This window comes from Cheilinus undulatus, linkage group 3 (assembly GCF_018320785.1).
Source record: "Cheilinus undulatus linkage group 3, ASM1832078v1, whole genome shotgun sequence".
In the NCBI taxonomy this organism is placed as follows: domain Eukaryota; kingdom Metazoa; phylum Chordata; class Actinopteri; order Labriformes; family Labridae; genus Cheilinus; species Cheilinus undulatus.
The window spans coordinates 592619-614338 of record NC_054867.1 but is presented as its reverse complement, the minus strand read 5'-3'; the positions used below and the strand labels follow the sequence as shown (position 1 = coordinate 614338).

The window sequence follows — 21720 nt, the reverse complement described above, 5'->3', positions numbered from 1 at the left end:
CCCTGTAGCATATGTCTCCCTGTAGCATTTGTCTCCCTGTAGCATTTGTCTGCCTGTAGCAATTTTCTCCCTGTAGCATATGTCTCCCTGTAGCATTTGTCTCCCTGTAGCATTTTTCTCCCTGTAGCATTTGTCTACCTGTAGCATATGTCTCCCTGTAGCATTTGTCTCCCTGTAGCATTTTTCTCCCTGTCGCATTTTTCTCCCTGTAGCATTTGTCTACCTGTAGCATAAGTCTCCCTGTCGCATTTTTCTACCTGTAGCATTTGTCTCCCTGTAGCATTTGTCTGCCTGTAGCATATGTCTCCCTGTAGCATTTGTCTCCCTGTAGCATTTGTCTCCCTGTCGCATTTTTCTCCCTGTAGCATTTGTCTCCCTGTCGCATTTGTCTCCCTGTAGCATTTGTCTGCCTGTAGCATTTGTCTCCCTGTCGCATTTGTCTCCCTGTAGCATTTGTCTGCCTGTAGCATTTGTCTCCCTGTAGCATTTGTCTGCCTGTAGCATATGTCTCCCTGTAGCATTTGTCTACCTGTAGCATTTGTCTCCCTGTAGCATTTGTCTACCTGTAGCATATGTCTCCCTGTAGCATTTGTCTACCTGTAGCATTTGTCTCCCTGTAGCATTTGTCTACCTGTAGCATTTGTCTGCCTGTAGCATTTGTCTCCCTGTAGCATTTGTCTCCCTGTAGCATTTGTCTGCCTGTAGCATATGTCTCCCTGTAGCATTTGTCTACCTGTAGCATTTGTCTGCCTGTAGCATTTTTCTCCCTGTCGCATTTTTCGCCCTGTAGCATTTGTCTCCCTGTAGCATTTTTCTCCCTGTCGCATTTGTCTCCCTGTAGCATTTGTCTGCCTGTAGCATTTGTCTCCCTGTAGCATTTGTCTGCCTGTAGCATATGTCTCCCTGTAGCATTTGTCTACCTGTAGCATATGTCTCCCTGTCGCATTTTTCTCCCTGTAGCATTTGTCTCCCTGTCGCATTTGTCTCCCTGTAGCATTTGTCTGCCTGTAGCATTTGTCTCCCTGTAGCATTTGTCTGCCTGTAGCATATGTCTCCCTGTAGCATTTGTCTACCTGTAGCATTTGTCTCCCTGTAGCATTTGTCTACCTGTAGCATTTGACCTTCTCGCAGCATTTCTGGATGTGTCCAAATCCACCGCAGGAGTAGCACTTCTGCTCGTGGGCGTGGTTGCAGTCCCGGGCCATGTGTCCGGCCTTCCCACAGTTGTAGCAGAGCTGCTCGCGCTCCTTCTTCGGCTCCTTACAGTCTCTGGAGATGTGACCTCCTCTGCCACAGTTATAACAGGCTGCAGGGAAGATTAAGACCATGAATATCACGTTAAACAGCCTCAACGGAAACAAAGACTGAGAACCTCCCAGGAGCCGTGGAGCTACATCCAGAGGGCCGATTCTGGGTTAAAGTGGTTTAATGAAGGATCCTATAATTCTAACTTGTGTAGAGGAGTGTAGAGGACGTGTTTTTTAACAGAATAAATCTTTGGGTGTCCCTAAAAACGATATGTGATATTAGCTAATGATAGGCCTCAGCTGTGGCGTATCTAACAGCTGAGGTTTGACCGTGGATCTATGGAGGCCGTGTGTTTGTGTCCTCACCGTCTTCAGTCCTCTCGCAGTCCCTGGCAACATGGCCCAGCTCCCCACAGCGATAACAAAAAAGGTCTGAAAAATAAACGGAAATATTAAAGTGAAGGAGATGACAGTCTTGTTTAGAGTCATGTTTCTGAAAACCTGCATAGACTTTAAATCTGCTGATTCAGCAAAACTACATCCACATCAGTCAGTTTCAAAGTTTTACCAGAGTAACACTGTAAATACCCAGCAGCCCTGCCCTGATAGACATCTGCATGTTAGAGCTGAGTTACTGTCATGAACGTTACATATTAGTTAAACAGCTGAATCCAGGACAGATGTTAGCCTCATGAAGAGGAGGGGAGGATTACGGTTTTATCTGGACCTGCTGATACCAAAGGTTTACAGTTTCCTCTTCTGTTCCACTGTTCTATCATTCCTCTGAAACGTTTAACCTATGACAGCCTTCTGTTCAAGTGTGGAGCGCTCAGCAGTCTTTAATGAATGAATGAACGGATAGGCACCAGTAAAGCATGCAGCTGTGATTGTCCAATAAGATCTGTTTTTGACCTCTGACCTCTAGTCTCTAACTTAAACTCTCTTTGTAAGACAGAGCTGAGTGATTATTAGCTGACAGTAGACCGGTCCACTTTACTGTGTGATGACTGTTTTAGTCTCTCATCCCTAGACCAGGCATTCATGCCTACTGTGTAGCCTTCTGATTGATTTATCTGAGGTGTCTGACTGTGTAGACCACAGTTAACTGATAAATGAGCTTCATCACATCCACATGTACCAAGCAGCATCATGGAGCCAAGAATAAGAATTATAATAGTATTATTATTCTTATATATCATTATTAGTATTATTAATATTATTATATAATAACAACAATAATTATTATCATTATATATTATTATTATTAATAATATCATCATCATTTTTATTATCATTATATTATATTATTATTATTATTAGTAGTAGTGGTATTAGTAGTGGTATTGATAATGTCATTATTATTACTATAATCATTATATTATTAATATTAATAACATAATAAAGGATTATGAGAGTCACCTTTCCCTCTGCCGCGTCCTTTTCCACGCCCTCGACTTCCACTCGGACAGTTCTTCACCCAGTGACCGCTACGGCCACATCCAAAACACTCGCTGCTGCTCATCACCACGACAACGGCTGGAGAGAGAGAGAGAGAGAAAGAGACAGAGAGAGAGTACAATACTTTTTTCTATATTTATAATTATTCTAAATGTGTAATCTGCTTTGGCAAAGAAAAATGATGTTTTCTGTGCTAATAAAACTTTCTGAATTAAACTGAAGCTGAGAAATGATCCTGCTTTCCACAGACACTAATTATCATCTATGAAACCCACAACAACACCTGTTATGCCTGTGACACCTGCGACACCTGGACACCTGTGACGCCTGTGACACCTATGACACCTGTTACACCTGTGACCCCTGTGACGCCTGTGACGCCTGTGACACCTGTGACGCCTGTGACATCTGTGACCCCTGTGACGCCTGTTACACCTGTGACGCCTGTGACGCCTGTTACACCTGTGACGCCTGTTACGCCTGTGACGCCTGTGACGCCTGTTACACCTGTGACCCCTGTGACGCCTGTGACACCTTGTACACCTGGGACGCCTGTGACACCTGTGACACCTGTTACACCTGTGACGACTGTGACACCTGTGACGCCTGTTACACCTGTGACCTCTGTGACGCCTGTGACGCCTGTTACACCTGTTACAACTGTGACGCCTGTGACACCTGTGACACTTGGACACCTGTGACACCTGTGACACTTGGACACCTGTGACACATCTACATTTGAACTAGAGAAAGTGTACGTTGGTTTCTCTTCCTACTAATTTGTGGCCATGAAATACTAATGACTAATATTAATATCATTCCTGGACAGATGGGTAAGCAAATGGAGAGCACCTTCTCCAAGGTCAAAGGTCGAGGCAGTAGAGGGGCTAAAGCTACACGATGGACAGGGATAGTGTGTTTGAATTTGATTTTAGGCTGGAATGAGCTCCAGAGACATTCTAAAGCCTGGCAGAGGGATTCAAACAGAATACAGAGCCAGGTTACTTTACCGTACTAGGTACGACTTGGATGGATAGGAAGGTGCACTAGATTTGCTTACCCAGCTGTCCAGGAATGATATTAATATTATGAATTAGCATTACGTGTGCAGGTTACAGCTATATTGTGGCCACCACTGAATTTTTTTTTGACCATGTCATGTCTGGGGCTCCGTAGAGACCTGAGACTGGGCCGTCCTGTTTGTAGGATGTCTGTACGACCAGTTTTCTTCAAACTTTACACAAATGTCCTCTCTAATTCAAAGGTGATGAGGTCATATTTTGGGGGTCATAGGCCAAAGGTCAAGGTCACAGGACCTTACGGTCAGCTCTTGTTCCTGAACGTAATATTGAAGGAACACTTTGAGGGATTTTCTCAAAAGTCTGCAAAAATATCCACAAAGACTTGCAGACAGACTGAGAAGCAGACCGGCCCCTCCTCTTAGCTGAGAACTGGACTTTCACTTTCTGGTATCTATATCCCCAGAAAACACACATAACCAACAGGCAGAGTTTTTTAATGATAATTAATATTTCCATGATTAATCTTAAATGAAAACCAACATTTCTGAGGTAGCTAAACCGTTCCTAATGTTTGCTGTAAACTTTATTTCCAGCTGCAGCCTAATTCTGTCCTGTAGCTGTTGACTGGATGGTGCGTTCACGTGAAACTTGTTTTTTCCAGCTTCAGCTCTGCCGTTTCTGTTTTCACTGAGTAGAGAGAAACTTATGCAGAAGCGGAGAGTTTCAGTATTTTCACTTTAATATCTACTGGAAAAAGCAGGGTTAGGGCTGTGGTTTCTGAAGGATTCATTGAGTTTATTCCGGTTATTCTGCCTCCTCCATCTCTGGCTAGCCACTGTTTGTTATTGAGCTCCAGCAGCCCTCAGAGGCAGCACCGCCCCCTCGGCTCCTCTCGGCCTGACGCCGCTAATAGACGGCTCTGAGCGGCCGCAGCCCGGCTCTCCTCCCCGGGGTGATCCCCTCCTCCACCCCCGGGAGCCCAGCTCCTCCTCCGGTATAGCTCTGAGATTTCTCCCCACTGTTAGAGCACCGAAAGGCGGCCTGTACCGAGGCCCATCGCGGTCATACTGTCAGCTAGGATGCTAGCAGGTTAGCATATGCTGAGAGCGGATTTACCAGCAGGAGACTGTCCGCTTCCACATGAATCACCCCGGGGCGGAGCGACGCCTCAGCCCGGCGAGGTGAGCCGGCCGCGGGGAGAAAAGAGCAGAAAGATCGGCCGGAGCCCAAACTCACCTCAGACCCCGAAACTGTGTTTGTTGTCAGTCCTCCTCTGCGCCACACGCGGTCTGCACACGGTCCACATATACACAACCAAACAGACACAAATAGATACAAATACACACCAGCGAAACACGCAACTTCTGATGCATTCAGGGACCGTGGTAAATGTCAAAGATCCAAGCAACAAATACGACAACAGAGCCGTGAGGTAATACAACAGTAACCATGTGTTCAATAAAGTCTGCTGTTGGTCTTTGACACAGGTGGGGGTAACTCATGAGTTCTAATACCTAGTTAACCACGATTAACCGCGATTAACTAACTGCTGGTAAACCAGGTGAAGTTTGTTGTTGTTCTTTTAGATTTTGACCATTTCTAATGGAAACGCAGCTACTGGGAACATTTTTCCAGTCACCTTCCTGGTTTGTTTTAATGGTTCTGCCCCTCCCAGTCACCGTCAGGCACTGGTCATCAACTGGCGGCCAAAGCTTCCTGAAAGGTCATTAAAGTCAGAAAAGGAGGGAAAGAAGATGCTGTGGTTTACAGATGCTTTGGCTTTAAATGTCTGCAGCTGATAAATCCACCCAACTAACAGTGAATGTTAAAATAGTTTGAGGATGACTTCACAGTTCATCTGTTTTACAGAAATTTACTGTCATGATGAGCAGATATTTGAAAACAGGGTTAAGGTTGGCAGAAGTGCTGCAAAAATGACCAGATGATGTGTCAAAAAGAGATTAAAATGTGGCAAAAAAAGGATCATAAATATGTTAAAAATGACAAAAAAATAGTTCAAAAAAGTAATGAAAATGGGTTAAAATAGGCAAAATAGAAGAAAAGTGGCAGAAATAGATAAAAGAGTGGCAAAAAAAATGGTTTAAGGAAGCAAAAAGGGACAAAAAGTACCAACGATGGGTTAAAAGTGGAAAAAATGCAGCAAAAATATCCTGGTAGGTTGGTGAAAGGGGGATCAAGAGTGGCACACAAGGGAAATCATTTACAGGAAGATGCAAAAGGAGTTAGAGTGGCAAAAAATGGGTGAAAAGGCAAAAAGGGGTTAAAATGAGTTAATTAGCGCTAACAGAGGCACAGACGGGGACGCCTCCACGCCACGCCGCACTGATGCTGAGGTTCATCCTGAAGGATGGCTGATGAACTTCTGAGAGCATGGACGGACCGGAGGACGTTTCTGTCTTTAAATCCTTAACTCATTTAATGTTTTAGACCCTGGATGTTTGAGTTTTTTCAGCTATAATCCGTAATCATCACGGTAAAAACAAAAACATCTGACTGTCTAGAAGCATCTTTCCTCCTCACAGAGTCTGACAGCTTCTGTATTACATTGAGTTCACTTCCCTCTAGTGTCATGTTTTTATTGATCCACCCTCTTGGCTCTCTTCGCTCTCCTGAGGAAGAAGAAGGAAATGTTGAAGCTGAGATTTTTCCACAGACACTGAGCACAGTCCTGGAGAGGGGGGCGGAGCTAAAGCTGCTCCAGGTTTATGGATTACCGATTACTGACTGAGTTATGAAGCTGTCAAAGGTCACAGACGGAGAGAACGTGCAAACAACCTTCAACAGCGAAGAGGTCATGACCTCGGTGAAGAGAACCGAGCCGTCTCAGGAAACAAGGCCACTCTGTCAGTACCTGTCGGAGGATTTAAACAAGGGGTTAACCAGGAGGATAAACGCCGCTGCAAACACACGGTGAGCTCTGAACTTCATTAACATGTTGAGGTTTTAGTCCGAGTCGGGGAGGAAGAGTTTAGATCAGCTGGTCTCTGCTGGAGAGCGGAAAGTTCCAGACTAGGGTACGGCCCAGTGTCAGACCGCAGCAGGTGGACTGGGATGTCTAAAGACCAGCAGGTGAACAGAGAGAGCAGAAACCTCTGCTGGAGACACGAGCTAAAAACTGCAGTTCTCAGGGTGTCCACTAGAGGCTGCGTCCAGAAGTGAATCAACCCTCATTAGCTCTCACTTATTCAGCAGGTACAGACCCGTCTGCAGCCTGGTTCAGGAAACAAACGCCACCGTCAGCTGGTGATTTCATAGGCTCAGTGACAGCAGTCAGTCCACTATCACTCTGGTTTATCACAGAGTCACTGTCAGGGGCTGGGGGGTGTTAGCAATAAAATAATAATCCATGTGTAACTATGAATAGAAGAATATGTGCACAATTCCAAAAATGTTGGGTCGCTGCATGAATGTAAATAAGAGCAGAAGTCAGTGATGGGCTAATCTCATGAACCATATTTGATCCACACTAGAACAGACAGATCTAGGACTGCAGCCAGCCAAAGAAAAGCCTGGCTGGCTAAAACCTTCATGTTATTTCTACTGACAGTGTAGTCAGAGCATTTAGGTGGTGATTAAAATTCAAAATTAACCCAAAATGAACATAAAATTGTACGGTTTTTGCAGTATAACCACCTTATGCTGTAATTAAATAATAATCCTTTTTAACACACCGCTGACTGTAGTTGTTGTCAATTAACAGGAAACGGAGTATAAACGCGCTTCACAGGCTTCGCTCTCCTCTAAGGTGGGAGGGTCCTAGTGACGTTGGTTTGACTTTCTGGGTATTTAACCTGTAATTTATTACCCTTAAAGGCATGAGTCAGTTATATTTGAACAGTTATATTCATAGTTTTGTTTTGTAAATTACATTTTGTAACACTAGATAACTGAAAAAAATAAAAAACACGTGACCTCTCCCTTCTCACCCCTGCAAAAAATGGATTCTTCCAATTAAAGTAGCACGCGTTCGACCAGTTGGGTTAGGTTGGACATGAGGTCATCGACCCATAATCGACCAATCGACTTGAGGCTGTCAGCCCTGAACAGATCAGACGTTAAAATGAGACAATTTAACGTTTCATGACAAAGATGAGCTCATTCTGAATCAGCAACACGTCTCAGAAAAGAAGGGACGGGTCTGACTAATGAAAAACAGCTGGAGGAGCATTTTGACACCTACTAGGTTACTTATCATCAGGTCAGTCACATGACTGGGTATGAAAGGAGCAGTTTAGAGAGGCAGAGTCTCTCAGAAGTAAAGATGGGCAGAGGTTCACCAATCTGTGAAAAACTGAGGCTAAAACTGTGGAACAATTTCAAAAAAATGCTCCTCAGACGTTGAATCTTCCCGATCTCCAGTCCATCATATCATCAACAGATTCAGAGAATCTGGAGAAATCTCTGAGAGCAAGGGACCAGGCTGAAGGGGCCCTCAGGGGCCACTGCATTAAAAACAGACATGATTCTGTAGTGAAATCACTGCATGGGCTCAGGAACATTCCAGAAATCCTCGTCTGTCAACACAGTTGGCCGTGCCATCCACCAATGACAGTTAAAGCTGATCATGGAGAGAAGAAGCCAGATGTGACCAGGATCCAGAAACACCGAGGTCCGTCTTCTCTGGACCAAAGCTCATTTCACATGGACTGAGGAAACATGGAAAACTGTTCTGTGGTCAGAGGAAACATGGAAAACTGTTCTGTGGTCAGAGGAAACCTTGGATGCCGTGTCCTGTGGACTAAAGAGGAGAGGGAGCATCCAGCTGGTTCTCCTGGCTCAGGTCTAAAGCCTGGTCCTCTGATGCATTAGGGGTTGCATTAGTGCCCATGGCGTGGGCAGCTCTAACATCTGGAAGTATCAATGCTGAGTAGAGAGAGCTTTCAGAGACACACGGGGTCTAACGGGTTAATGAGACCTGACAAACATTAACTTCTGTTTTCTTTTGCTTCTACACAGTGCCCCATCTCTTTTGGAGTTGTGTAGTAGATGTGAGGTATATCATGTGTTTGTGTTTCTGTAGCCTCAGTGAACTCACCAGTAAATCTCTTTTGTCTTCGGCGCCCCGTCGTCCTCCAGGTGAGCGGCCATGCTGGGACGAACAGGAGCTCTCTGTGGTCGCTGTTGGTTTGAACTGCAGATGGTCTGCTCCCTCTCCTCGTCTGTTCCTCCCCCTGAGATACCCAGACTCCATCTCCCATCAGCCAGTGGGAGCAGGAAGTACAGGACGGGGCAGGAGTCTGGGCCGATGAGTTTGGCTCAGATCAGTCGTGTCTTAAAGGTGAGATCGTCGATCAAAGACGTCCGTAGATCAAAACGTCAAACTCCTGATTCCTCACCCTCCTCTGTTACAGGCCAACGAGTACAGCCACACCCTCCCCAGAGGCCCCGCCTCCCATGGAGTCCTGGGTTTCCATAGTAACATGTTGCTATCCAACCAGCCTGGTGAGGACCGTCGGAGCAGCGCCACCTGCCTGCCGGGCCGTGGCGGCGTTCTGTTCGGCGTGTTCGATGGTCATGCCGGGCCGGCGTGCGCTCATGTGGTCAGTCAGAGGCTCTTCTACTACATCGCCGTGGCAACACTGCCGCTGAGGATGCTGGCAGAGCTTGAACGTGCCGTGGAGGAAGAACGAGCCGTACCGCCGCTGCTGGAGTGGCACAAATACCCACAAGACCACCCTGACGGAGGGGCGAGCTCCTCCCACAGCCTCAGGAACTACTGGCAGGAGAGGCTGGAGGACGAAGATGAGGAGGAGGAGGAGGAGGATGAGGTAACCAGGTGTTCAGATATGTGGGAGGAGCCAATCAAAGAAATCACGTACATAAATACGGGTTTATAAAGGACCAATGGAGACCCACTGAGAGGTCTCACCGTCCAATCACGAGCTGAACACAGAAACGTACAAACGTGAGCGACTTAGACCATAAAACCCGCCGCCGTAGAACCAAGAACCATGACACACATTTCTACAGTAGTACCACATACTTTCATGGAACTGGAGCTGAGAGAGAACACAGGATGTAATGAATCAAAGAGACGGAGACCTTCAAAATAAAAGCACATCATAGACTTATTTCACCTGAGCACAGATCCACAGCCCTCTGAAAATGGCTGCATGACCCACTTTTGGGTCCTGAACCACCAGTTGAGACACAAGGCCTTACGCTATAATGAATCTAAACAGGATTTAAGGAAAATTCAAAAACCTGTTTCAACACATCAGCAACTAAAATAAAATTTTGGAAACCCCAAAATGAGAAAATGTCTTGTTTTAAATCCTAACAGCTGCAGGCAAACTCCTGAAAGGTGTCTAAATGATAAAACAAAGAACTTTAGCAAAAATGACTGGAGGACTCCTTATGATTTACAACCCCAATTCCAAAAAAACTGGGACGCTGTTGAAATGTCAACAAAAACAAGTCAATGATTGTCAAATCTCATAAACCCACATTTAAGCTCGTTAGAACAGAAACATGTCAGAGGTTAGACTGAGCCCTTTAATCATCCCAGGAAAAATATGAACCCCTTTAAAAAGGCTGGAAAAGTAAGTGGTACTACTGTCAAACAGCTGGAGAAGCACGTCAGCTTAAGAAGAGAGGCTTCAGTGTGGAGATACGTGTTTGTCCAGCAGGGGTTAAGAGTGGAGATACGTGTTTGGTCCAGGAGGGGTTAAGAGTGGAGATACGTGTTTGGTCCAGGAGGGGTTAAGAGTGGAGATACGTGTTTGGTCCAGGAGGAGTTAAGAGTGGAGATACGTGTTTGGTCCAGGAGGGGTTAAGAGTGGAGATACGTGTTTGGTCCAGGAGGAGTTAAGAGTGGAGATACGTGTTTGGTCCAGGAGGGGTTAAGAGTGGAGATACGTGTTTGTAACAGGTTTTTATGACATATTTTAAAATCTGTGTGTAACCTACATTGTAGGCATGCAAACGAGTGTTGTAAACTGGAACATAAAAAGCACATTCTGCCATGGTCACTCTGTGGTCATGGTCAGTGTGTCCACCTCTAGGTGGTTTCTCTGTGCTGATTGTTGTTGATGTCTTAATTTTCCTGTCTTTTTAGAAATTCCCAACAATCTGTGAACAACTGAAATTTTTCAGAAAAATGTTCTCCCTCCTCTCCTCTGATTGGCTGCAGGATGGTGGGAGAGTGACATCAGCACTGATCAACGCTTTTCGTCGCCTTGACTACGACATCTCTGTGGAGGCCCAGGTCCACCTGTCCACGTCCTCGCCCAGGTGCTCACTGTTCCCCTCCCTCACAGTAACGCTCCTAGCAGAGAAATCCGAGTTAGTTTGATTTAAGGCTACAGGAGAAAAATCAGCCGAGTCACTGAGGTAGGAATGTTCAGTTTGGATCTGGTTATTTAAACACCATGGTCAGGTTCCAATCCCCAGTCCAGTTTTCTTTAATTAGCCAGAAACAAACATGGTGTAGATTCAGAACTACGTAGTAGAGTGATGGCTGACGTAGACTCCGATTCCTGAAAGACCTAAGGGGAAGTTTACCGAAGAAACCTCATAGATCCATGGAAGTAGGTCGACATTCCATGAAGATCTACGTCCTAGATTCAAGACTAAGGGTGTAGTTTAAAGGTAGACTAAGGGTGTAGTTTAAAGGTAGACTAAGGGTGTAGTTTAAAGGTAGACTAAGGGTGTAGTTTAAAGGTAGACTAAGGGTGTAGTTTAAAGGTAGACTAAGGGTGTAGTTTAAAGGTAGACTAAGGGTGTAGTTTAAAGGTAGACTTAGTATGTGTAGTTTAAAGGTAGACTAAGGGTGTAGTTTAAAGGTAGACTAAGGGTGTAGTTTAAAGGTAGACCAAGGGTGTAGTTTAAAGGTAGACTTAGTATGTGTAGTTTAAAGGTAGACTAAGGGTGTAGTTTAAAGGTAGACCAAGGGTGTAGTTTAAAGGTAGACTAAGGGTGTAGTTTAAAGGTAGACTAAGGGTGTAGTTTAAAGGTAGACTAAGGGTGTAGTTTAAAGGTAGACTAAGGGTGTAGTTTAAAGGTAGACTAAGGGTGTAGTTTAAAGGTAGACTAAGGGTGTAGTTTAAAGGTAGACTTAGTATGTGTAGTTTAAAGGTAGACTAAGGGTGTAGTTTAAAGGTAGACTAAGGGTGTAGTTTAAAGGTAGACTAAGGGTGTAGTTTAAAGGTAGACTAAGGGTGTAGTTTAAAGGTAGACTTAGTATGTGTAGTTTAAAGGTAGACTAAGGGTGTAGTTTAAAGGTAGACTAAGGGTGTAGTTTAAAGGTAGACTAAGGGTGTAGTTTAAAGGTAGACTAAGGGTGTAGTTTAAAGGTAGACTAAGGGTGTAGTTTAAAGGTAGACTAAGGGTGTAGTTTAAAGGTAGACCAAGGGTGTAGTTTAAAGGTAGACTAAGGGTGTAGTTTAAAGGTAGACCAAGGGTGTAGTTTAAAGGTAGACTAAGGGTGTAGTTTAAAGGTAGACCAAGGGTGTAGTTTAAAGGTAGACTTAGTATGTGTAGTTTAAAGGTAGACTAAGGGTGTAGTTTAAAGGTAGACTAAGGGTATAGTTTAAAGGTAGACTAAGGGTGTAGTTTAAAGGTAGACAAAGTGTGTGTATTAAAATTTGAGAGTCTGTGTGTAGTTTAAAGGTAGACTAAGGGTGTAGTTTAAAGGTAGACTAAGGGTGTAGTTTAAAGGTAGACCAAGGGTGTAGTTTAAAAGTAGACTTAGTATGTGTAGTTTAAAGGTAGACTAAGGGTGTAGTTTAAAGGTAGACTAAGGGTGTAGTTTAAAGGTAGACTAAGGGTGTAGTTTAAAGGTAGACCAAGGGTGTAGTTTAAAGGTAGACTAAGGGTGTAGTTTAAAGGTAGACTAAGGGTGTAGTTTAAAGGTAGACTAAGGGTGTAGTTTAAAGGTAGACCAAGGGTGTAGTTTAAAGGTAGACTAAGGGTGTAGTTTAAAGGTAGACCAAGGGTGTAGTTTAAAGGTAGACTAAGGGTGTAGTTTAAAGGTAGACCAAGGGTGTAGTTTAAAGGTAGACTAAGGGTGTAGTTTAAAGGTAGACTAAGGGTGTAGTTTAAAGGTAGACTAAGGGTGTAGTTTAAAGGTAGACTAAGGGTGTAGTTTAAAGGTAGACCAAGGGTGTAGTTTAAAGGTAGACTTAGGATGTGTAGTTTAAAGGTAGACTAAGGGTGTAGTTTAAAGGTAGACCAAGGGTGTAGTTTAAAGGTAGACTAAGGGTGTAGTTTAAAGGTAGACCAAGGGTGTAGTTTAAAGGTAGACTTAGTATGTGTAGTTTAAAGGTAGACTAAGGATGTAGTTTAAAGGTAGACTAAGGGTGTAGTTTTAAGGTAGACTAAGGGTGTAGTTTAAAGGTAGACTAAGGGTGTAGTTTAAAGGTAGACTAAGGGTGTAGTTTAAAGGTAGACTTAGTATGTGTAGTTTAAAGGTAGACTAAGGGTGTAGTTTAAAGGTAGACTAAGGGTGTAGTTTAAAGGTAGACCAAGGGTGTAGTTTAAAGGTAGACTTAGTATGTGTAGTTTAAAGGTAGACTAAGGGTGTAGTTTAAAGGTAGACTAAGGGTGTAGTTTAAAGGTAGACTAAGGGTGTAGTTTAAAGGTAGACTAAGGGTGTAGTTTAAAGGTAGACTTAGGATGTGTAGTTTAAAGGTAGACTAAGGGTGTAATTTAAAGGTAGACTAAGGGTGTAGTTTAAAGGTAGACCAAGGGTGTAGTTTAAAGGTAGACTTAGTATGTGTAGTTTTAAGGTAGACTAAGGGTGTAGTTTAAAGGTAGACCAAGGGTGTAGTTTAAAGGTAGACTTAGGGTGTAGTTTAAAGGTAGACTAAGGGTGTAGTTTAAAGGTAGACTAAGGGTGTAGTTTAAAGGTAGACTTAGTATGTGTAGTTTAAAGGTAGACTAAGGGTGTAGTTTAAAGGTAGACTAAGGGTGTAGTTTAAAGGTAGACTAAGGGTGTAGTTTAAAGGTAGACTAAGGGTGTAGTTTAAAGGTAGACTAAGGGTGTAGTTTAAAGGTAGACTTAGGGTGTAGTTTAAAGGTAGACCAAGGGTGTAGTTTAAAGGTAGACTAAGGGTGTAGTTTAAAGGTAGACCAAGGGTGTAGTTTAAAGGTAGACTAAGGGTGTAGTTTTAAGGTAGACCAAGGGTGTAGTTTAAAGGTAGACTTAGTATGTGTAGTTTAAAGGTAGACTAAGGGTGTAGTTTAAAGGTAGACTAAGGGTATAGTTTAAAGGTAGACTAAGGGTGTAGTTTAAAGGTAGACTAAGGGTGTAGTTTAAAGGTAGACTAAGGGTGTAGTTTAAAGGTAGACCAAGGGTGTAGTTTAAAGGTAGACTAAGGGTGTAGTTTAAAGGTAGACTAAGGGTGTAGTTTAAAGGTAGACCAAGGATGTAGTTTAAAGGTAGACTTAGTATGTGTAGTTTAAAGGTAGACTAAGGGTGTAGTTTAAAGGTAGACTAAGGGTGTAGTTTAAAGGTAGACCAAGGGTGTAGTTTAAAAGTAGACTTAGTATGTGTAGTTTAAAGGTAGACTAAGGGTGTAGTTTAAAGGTAGACTAAGGGTGTAGTTTAAAGGTAGACTAAGGGTGTAGTTTAAAGGTAGACTAAGGGTGTAGTTTAAAGGTTGACTAAGGGTGTAGTTTAAAGGTAGACTAAGGGTGTAGTTTAAAGGTAGACTAAGGGTGTAATTTAAAGGTAGACTAAGGGTGTAGTTTAAAGGTAGACCAAGGGTATAGTTTAAAGGTAGACTAAGGGTGTAGTTTAAAGGTAGACTAAGGGTGTAGTTTAAAGGTAGACTAAGGGTGTAGTTTAAAGGTAGACCAAGGGTGTAGTTTAAAGGTAGACTAAGGGTGTAGTTTAAAGGTAGACCAAGGGTGTAGTTTAAAGGTAGACTAAGGGTGTAGTTTAAAGGTAGACCAAGGGTGTAGTTTAAAGGTAGACTAAGGGTGTAGTTTAAAGGTAGACTAAGGGTGTAGTTTAAAGGTAGACTAAGGGTGTAGTTTAAAGGTAGACTAAGGGTGTAGTTTAAAGGTAGACCAAGGGTGTAGTTTAAAGGTAGACTTAGGATGTGTAGTTTAAAGGTAGACTAAGGGTGTAGTTTAAAGGTAGACCAAGGGTGTAGTTTAAAGGTAGACTAAGGGTGTAGTTTAAAGGTAGACCAAGGGTGTAGTTTAAAGGTAGACTTAGTATGTGTAGTTTAAAGGTAGACTAAGGATGTAGTTTAAAGGTAGACTAAGGGTGTAGTTTAAAGGTAGACTAAGGGTGTAGTTTAAAGGTAGACTAAGGGTGTAGTTTAAAGGTAGACTTAGTATGTGTAGTTTAAAGGTAGACTAAGGGTGTAGTTTAAAGGTAGACTAAGGGTGTAGTTTAAAGGTAGACCAAGGGTGTAGTTTAAAGGTAGACTTAGTATGTGTAGTTTAAAGGTAGACTAAGGGTGTAGTTTAAAGGTAGACTAAGGGTGTAGTTTAAAGGTAGACTAAGGGTGTAGTTTAAAGGTAGACTAAGGGTGTAGTTTAAAGGTAGACTTAGGATGTGTAGTTTAAAGGTAGACTAAGGGTGTAATTTAAAGGTAGACTAAGGGTGTAGTTTAAAGGTAGACCAAGGGTGTAGTTTAAAGGTAGACTTAGTATGTGTAGTTTTAAGGTAGACTAAGGGTGTAGTTTAAAGGTAGACCAAGGGTGTAGTTTAAAGGTAGACTTAGGGTGTAGTTTAAAGGTAGACTAAGGGTGTAGTTTAAAGGTAGACCAAGGGTGTAGTTTAAAGGTAGACTAAGGGTGTAGTTTAAAGGTAGACCAAGGGTGTAGTTTAAAGGTAGACTTAGTATGTGTAGTTTAAAGGTAGACTAAGGATGTAGTTTAAAGGTAGACTAAGGGTGTAGTTTTAAGGTAGACTAAGGGTGTAGTTTAAAGGTAGACTAAGGGTGTAGTTTAAAGGTAGACTTAGTATGTGTAGTTTAAAGGTAGACTTAGGATGTAGTTTAAAGGTAGACTAAGGGTGTAGTTTAAAGGTAGACTAAGGGTGTAGTTTAAAGGTAGACTAAGGGTGTAGTTTAAAGGTAGACCAAGGGTGTAGTTTAAAGGTAGACTAGGGGTGTAGTTTAAAGGTAGACTTAGGATGGAGTTTAAAGGTAGACTAAGGGTGTAGTTTAAAGGTAGACTAAGGGTGTAGTTTAAAGGTAGACTAAGGGTGTAGTTTAAAGGTAGACTAAGGGTGTAGTTTAAAGGTAGACCAAGGGTGTAGTTTAAAGGTAGACTTAGGATGTGTAGTTTAAAGGTAGACTAAGGGTGTAGTTTAAAGGTAGACTAAGGGTGTAGTTTAAAGGTAGACTAAGGGTGTAGTTTAAAGGTAGACCAAGGGTGTAGTTTAAAGGTAGACTTAGTATGTGTAGTTTAAAGGTAGACTAAGGATGTAGTTTAAAGGTAGACTAAGGGTGTAGTTTTAAGGTAGACTAAGGGTGTAGTTTAAAGGTAGACTAAGGGTGTAGTTTAAAGGTAGACTTAGTATGTGTAGTTTAAAGGTAGACTTAGGATGTAGTTTAAAGGTAGACTAAGGGTGTAGTTTAAAGGTAGACTAAGGGTGTAGTTTAAAGGTAGACTAAGGGTGTAGTTTAAAGGTAGACTAAGGGTGTAGTTTAAAGGTAGACTAGGGGTGTAGTTTAAAGGTAGACTTAGGATGGAGTTTAAAGGTAGACTAAGGGTGTAGTTTAAAGGTAGACTAAGGGTGTAGTTTAAAGCTAGACTAAGGGTGTAGTTTAAAGGTAGACTAAGGGTGTAGTTTAAAGGTAGACTTAGTATGTGTAGTTTAAAGGTAGACTAAGGGTGTAGTTTAAAGCTAGACTTAGTATGTGTAGTTTAAAGGTAGACTAAGGGTGTAGTTTAAAGCTAGACTTAGTATGTGTAGTTTAAAGGTAGACTAAGGGTGTAGTTTAAAGGTAGACTAAGGGTGTAGTTTAAAGGTAGACTTAGTATGTGTAGTTTAAAGGTAGACTAAGGGTGTAGTTTAAAGCTAGACTTAGTATGTGTAGTTTAAAGCTAGACTAAGGGTGTAGTTTAAAGGTAGACTAAGGGTGTAGTTTAAAGGTAGACTAAGGGTGTAGTTTAAAGGTAGACTAAGGATGTAGTTTAAAGGTAGACTAAGGGTGTAGTTTAAAGGTAGACTAAGGGTGTAGTTTAAAGGTAGACTAAGGGTGTAGTTTAAAGGTAGACTAAGGATGTAGTTTAAAGGTAGACTAAGGGTGTAGTTTAAAGGTAGACTAAGGATGTAGTTTAAAGGTAGACTAAGGGTGTAGTTTAAAGCTAGACTTAGTATGTGTAGTTTAAAGGTAGACTAAGGGTGTAGTTTAAAGGTAGACTAAGGGTGTAGTTTAAAGCTAGACTTAGTATGTGTAGTTTAAAGGTACACTAAGGGTGTAGTTTAAAGGTAGACTAAGGGTGTAGTTTAAAGGTAGACTAAGGGTGTAGTTTAAAGGTAGACTAAGGATGTAGTTTAAAGGTAGACTAAGGGTGTAGTTTAAAGGTAGACTTAGTATGTGTAGTTTAAAGGTAGACTAAGGGTGTAGTTTAAAGGTAGACTTAGTATGTGTAGTTTAAAGGTAGACTAAGGGTGTAGTTTAAAGCTAGACTTAGTATGTGTAGTTTAAAGGTAGACTAAGGGTGTAGTTTAAAGGTAGACTAAGGATGTAGTTTAAAGGTAGACTAAGGGTGTAGTTTAAAGGTAGACTAAGGGTGTAGTTTAAAGGTAGACTAAGGGTGTAGTTTAAAGGTAGACTAAGGATGTAGTTTAAAGGTAGACTAAGGGTGTAGTTTAAAGGTAGACTAAGGGTGTAGTTTAAAGGTAGACTAAGGGTGTAGTTTAAAGGTAGACTAAGGATGTAGTTTAAAGGTAGACTAAGGGTGTAGTTTAAAGCTAGACTTAGTATGTGTAGTTTAAAGGTAGACTAAGGGTGTAGTTTAAAGGTAGACTAAGGGTGTAGTTTAAAGCTAGACTTAGTATGTGTAGTTTAAAGGTACACTAAGGGTGTAGTTTAAAGGTAGACTAAGGGTGTAGTTTAAAGGTAGACTAAGGGTGTAGTTTAAAGGTAGACTAAGGGTGTAGTTTAAAGGTAGACTAAGGGTGTAGTTTAAAGGTAGACTAAGGATGTAGTTTAAAGCTAGACTTAGTATGTGTAGTTTAAAGGTAGACTAAGGGTGTAGTTTAAAGGTAGACTAAGGGTGTAGTTTAAAGGTAGACTAAGGGTGTAGTTTAAAGGTAGACTAAGGGTGTAGTTTAAAGCTAGACTAAGGGTGTAGTTTAAAGCTAGACTTAGTATGTGTAGTTTAAAGAGTGCATTTGTTTTGGTCTGAGGGTCACAAAGACTGCTAACATTGCTGCTGCTGGGTTCAAAGTCTAGTCACAAAATTCATATTTTCATTTTATCCACAGGCGTCTGTCTCTTCCTGGGGAGGGTCTGTCTCTGTCCTCCCCCCTCCGGGTGGCGCTGTCTGGCTGCACGGCATGCGTTGCTCACATCTCCAATGGCGTCCTACACGTTGCCAACCTGGGCGACAGCCGGGCCGTCCTTGGCGTCCAGGAGTCTGACGGGAGCTGGTCGGCGGTCAGCCTCACCAACGATCACAATGCACAGAACCCCGATGAGCTGCAAAGGGTTCTGGAAGAACACCCTCCATCAGAGTGGAGGACGGTGGTCCGCCATGACCGCCTGCTGGGTCTGCTGCTGCCGTTCAGGGCGTTCGGGGACGTCCGCCTCAAGTGGAGTGCTGAGATGTTGAATCGAGTTTATGAAACCAGACCGGACGTCATGTCTGTGGCCGCGGAGGCCGTCAGGACTCAACCCCTCCACTACCTGACCCCGCCCTACCTGAGTGCCCAACCAGAGGTCACCAGACACCAAATCAGGCCGTGCAATAAGTTCCTGGTGCTGGCGACGGACGGCCTGTGGGAGCTAATGCACCGACAGACCGTGGTGCAGCTGGTGGGGGAACAGCTGACAGGTGAGAGGAGACAGGTTCTGGTTAAAGACGGGGACTTCAGGAGTCTGATGATAAAAACACTCACCCCCTTAGATGTTTGACCCATTTATTGATTTTATAAACCAATCATGGTCAACATCATCTGGCTTTATTGACCAACAAAAACATCTTTTTAATGTCAAAGTGAAACAGATTTCTACAAAGTTATGCCACATAAAAAATCTGTGATGTAAAATCAGAGACTGCATAAATATTCACCCTCAGACAGCTGGTTCTAGCAGTCTCAGAATCAGTGAAATGAGCATCAGCTGAGGTCAGTGAATGTCTCTCAGTGATTGTAGGATAAAGACACCTGAGTCTGGAAGGCCCAGTCACTGGTTCATCAGTATTCCTGGCTACCATTACACCATGAAGACAAAAGAACACTCAGAGAAAAGGTTATTGAAAAGTCTAAGTCAGAGGATGGAGACAGAAACATCTCCAAGCCTCTGAACATCCCCCAGAGTTCAGTTAAATCCATCCTGAAGAAATGAAGGAGTGTCACATGTGTAAATCTGCCTAGATCAGACCGTCCTCACACACTGAGTGGGCGTGCAAGAAGGAGACTAGTGAGAGAGGACACCAAGACACCTATGACTACTCTGAAGGAGCTCCAAGCTTCAGCAGCTGAGATGGAGAGACTCTGCAGACAACAACTGTTGGCCGGGTTCTTCACCAGTCAGAGCTTTATGGGAGAGTGGCAAAGAGAAAGACACTGTTGAAGAAAACTCAGATTCAATCTGGACTAGAGTTCACCAGAAGGACTGTGGGAGACTCCATGGTCAAGAGGAAGAAAGGTCTTTGGTCTGATGAGACCAGAATGGAGCTTTGAGACCATCAGACAAGACGCCAAACACTGACATCACCACAAACACACCATCCCCACTGTGGAGCACGCTGGTGCCAGCATCATGCTGTAGGGATGCTTCTCAGCAGCATCATGCTGTGGGGATGCTTCTCAGCAGCATCATGCTGTGGGGATGCTTCTCAGCAGCATCATGCTGTGGGGATGCTTCTCAGCAGCATCATGCTGTGGGGATGCTTCTCAGCAGCATCATGCTGTAGGGATGCTTCTCAGCAGCATCATGCTGTAGGGATGCTTCTCAGCAGCATCATGCTGTGGGGATGCTTCTCAGCAGCATCATGCTGTAGGGATGCTTCTCAGCAGCATCATGCTGTGGGGATGCTTCTCAGCAGCATCATGCTGTAGGGATGCTTCTCAGCAGCATCATGCTGTGGGGATGCTTCTCAGCAGCATCATGCTGTGGGGATGCTTCTCAGCAGCATCATGCTGTGGGGATGCTTCTCAGCAGCATCATGCTGTGGGGATGCTTCTCAGCAGCATCATGCTGTAGGGATGCTTCTCAGCAGCATCATGCTGTGGGGATGCTTCTCAGCAGCATTGTGCTGCTGAACCTAACAGACTGGATATAAAAATGTCTTTAAAAAGTCTGAATTCATGGTTTCCATGGATCTTTCATGATATTTTTTTTTTTATTTCATCTTTGATTTGGACACTTAAAAATTTTAAATGAGAATCATTGGATTTATAGATGTGTGAAGTGTGAACTAATAGTTTTTCTTGTTTTTGTACAGGTCTTCAGCAGCAAGGCCCCATAATTCCTGGTGCCGGCATGACGCTGGGTGGCCTGCAGCGCCTCCTGCTGGAGAGGAAGGGCCGGGTTCTATCAGTCCTGGAGGATCAGAACACTGCCACCCACCTTCTCCGCCACGCCCTGGGGGATGATGGGTACGGGTCGGTGGCTCCAAACCGCCTGGCTAAGATGCTGAGTCTGCCGACGGACCTGGCCAGGAGGTACCGCGATGACATCACCATCACCGTCATCCACCTGAACGAGGTCGACCTTTGACCCAATCACCTGAGGGAGCTAACGGGTCATTGATCAGCGTGGTGACTGATGGGAGACTGTCAGTTTTACTGTGTTACATTTCCTCCTCCTCCTGTCTTTAAATGAACTTCTTCTGATGGTTTTTTGCTGTTCTACGGAAGCCCTAATAGACAAAACCATGCATTTTATTTTACTGTTCTTCTGTGATAACGAATAAATATCATGTCCCATCCTGTCTTATGTTGTGATAGAAATGCTGATGATCATATGACACAGTGACGGCCTATCAGAATGCTTCATCATTCCCCTGATAAAAACATGAAACCTACAGAAATTATGATTTTTAAGAATAATAAATCTGTTTTGAGAGTGTTGTAAGATAAGGATGTTTAAAAAGCTGAACAGGTTTGAGATCATATTCAGGCTGAGTGTACTTCTAATTTAATTAAAGAAGTGAAATCTAAAAAAGAGCCTGGTCATGTTCTACCATCTTTAAAAGACGAGAATCTCATCATTTTAACTACAATAAAGGCCCAAAGACTCAAAGCAACAGCACCAGGTCTTTTTAGGAGAACAGGATGTGCTGCCTGCATCCTCCATCCCACGACTGTCCAACAGAATAAAACCTGGAAATGTGGTAAACACCCAACAAACTAACTGACATCTTTATTTATTCCTGATAGGCTGCCCACTCAGGTAATATTGATTAAACAAACTTTATTGGCTCAGGTGATCAGCGACGCAGACTTACGTGTGTTTATTAAATTCACGCAACTCTTCGAAAACTCCCGAAAAACACACAAAACCATCGTTGGCATCAAAATGTCATTTTCCAACATCATTATTACGATGAGTGTCTGCGTCCAGGAACATCCTGGAGGACAGTCTTCTCCAGTCTGACAGAGAACTACGGCTTAGAGATTTATTTTCCAGTCAGACAATGAGCCGAAGCATCCAGAGAAAGATACACAGAAATGGTTTAAAGACGACGAGGAGAATGTTCTGGAGTGGCCGAGTCAAAGACCAGACCTCAGTCCAAGAGAGGATTAGTGTCTGAACTAGAAAAGGTCTGTTCAGTCCTGATCCCTGATCAACCTGACAGAGCTTGAGCAGCTTATCAAAGAAGAATGGAGTAAA

General features: G+C 43.1%; 2 protein-coding genes across 3 annotated transcripts in view; one reads left to right on the top strand and one right to left on the bottom strand.

Moving 5' to 3' along the window:
* cnbpb (CCHC-type zinc finger, nucleic acid binding protein b) overlaps nt 1-5118 on the bottom strand; it is a 12838-nt gene extending 7720 nt beyond the window's left edge. The window contains exons 1-4 of the mRNA XM_041782795.1: nt 4964-5118; nt 2667-2783; nt 1614-1679; nt 1108-1306 (exon numbers count right to left, since the gene is read on the bottom strand). Coding sequence (XP_041638729.1) covers nt 1108-1306; nt 1614-1679; nt 2667-2769 — 368 coding nt within the window. The 5' untranslated portion in view covers nt 2770-2783; nt 4964-5118. The remainder of the gene's footprint in view (nt 1-1107; nt 1307-1613; nt 1680-2666; nt 2784-4963) is intronic.
* Nucleotides 5053-21720, top strand: LOC121506841 (pyruvate dehydrogenase [acetyl-transferring]-phosphatase 1, mitochondrial-like). Of its 2 annotated transcripts, none has more exons than XM_041782793.1 (6): nt 5053-5159; nt 8825-9026; nt 9100-9516; nt 10881-10981; nt 18147-18715; nt 20330-21720. In XM_041782793.1, exons 2-6 carry the CDS (start codon nt 8835-8837, stop codon nt 20602-20604), a joined length of 1554 nt encoding a protein of 517 aa, XP_041638727.1. In that variant the 5' UTR covers nt 5053-5159; nt 8825-8834; the 3' UTR covers nt 20605-21720. The 2 variants fall into 2 exon arrangements, with proteins under 2 accessions (XP_041638727.1, XP_041638726.1); XM_041782792.1 differs by lacking the exon at nt 5053-5159 and adding an exon at nt 6532-6658.

What these genes read in the sequence shown, in the direction of transcription:
- LOC121506841 (XM_041782793.1), top strand. Translation starts at nt 8,835, where the DNA reads ATGCTGGGACGAACAGGAGCTCTCTGTGGTCGCTGTTGGTTTGAACTG. An exon ending in AGATCAGTCGTGTCTTAAAG is followed by an intron (nt 9,027 to 9,099) that starts GTGAGATCGTCG and finishes CCTCTGTTACAG; the next exon opens with GCCAACGAGTACAGCCACAC. An exon ending in CTGTCCACGTCCTCGCCCAG is followed by an intron (nt 10,982 to 18,146) that starts GTGCTCACTGTT and finishes TTTTATCCACAG; the next exon opens with GCGTCTGTCTCTTCCTGGGG.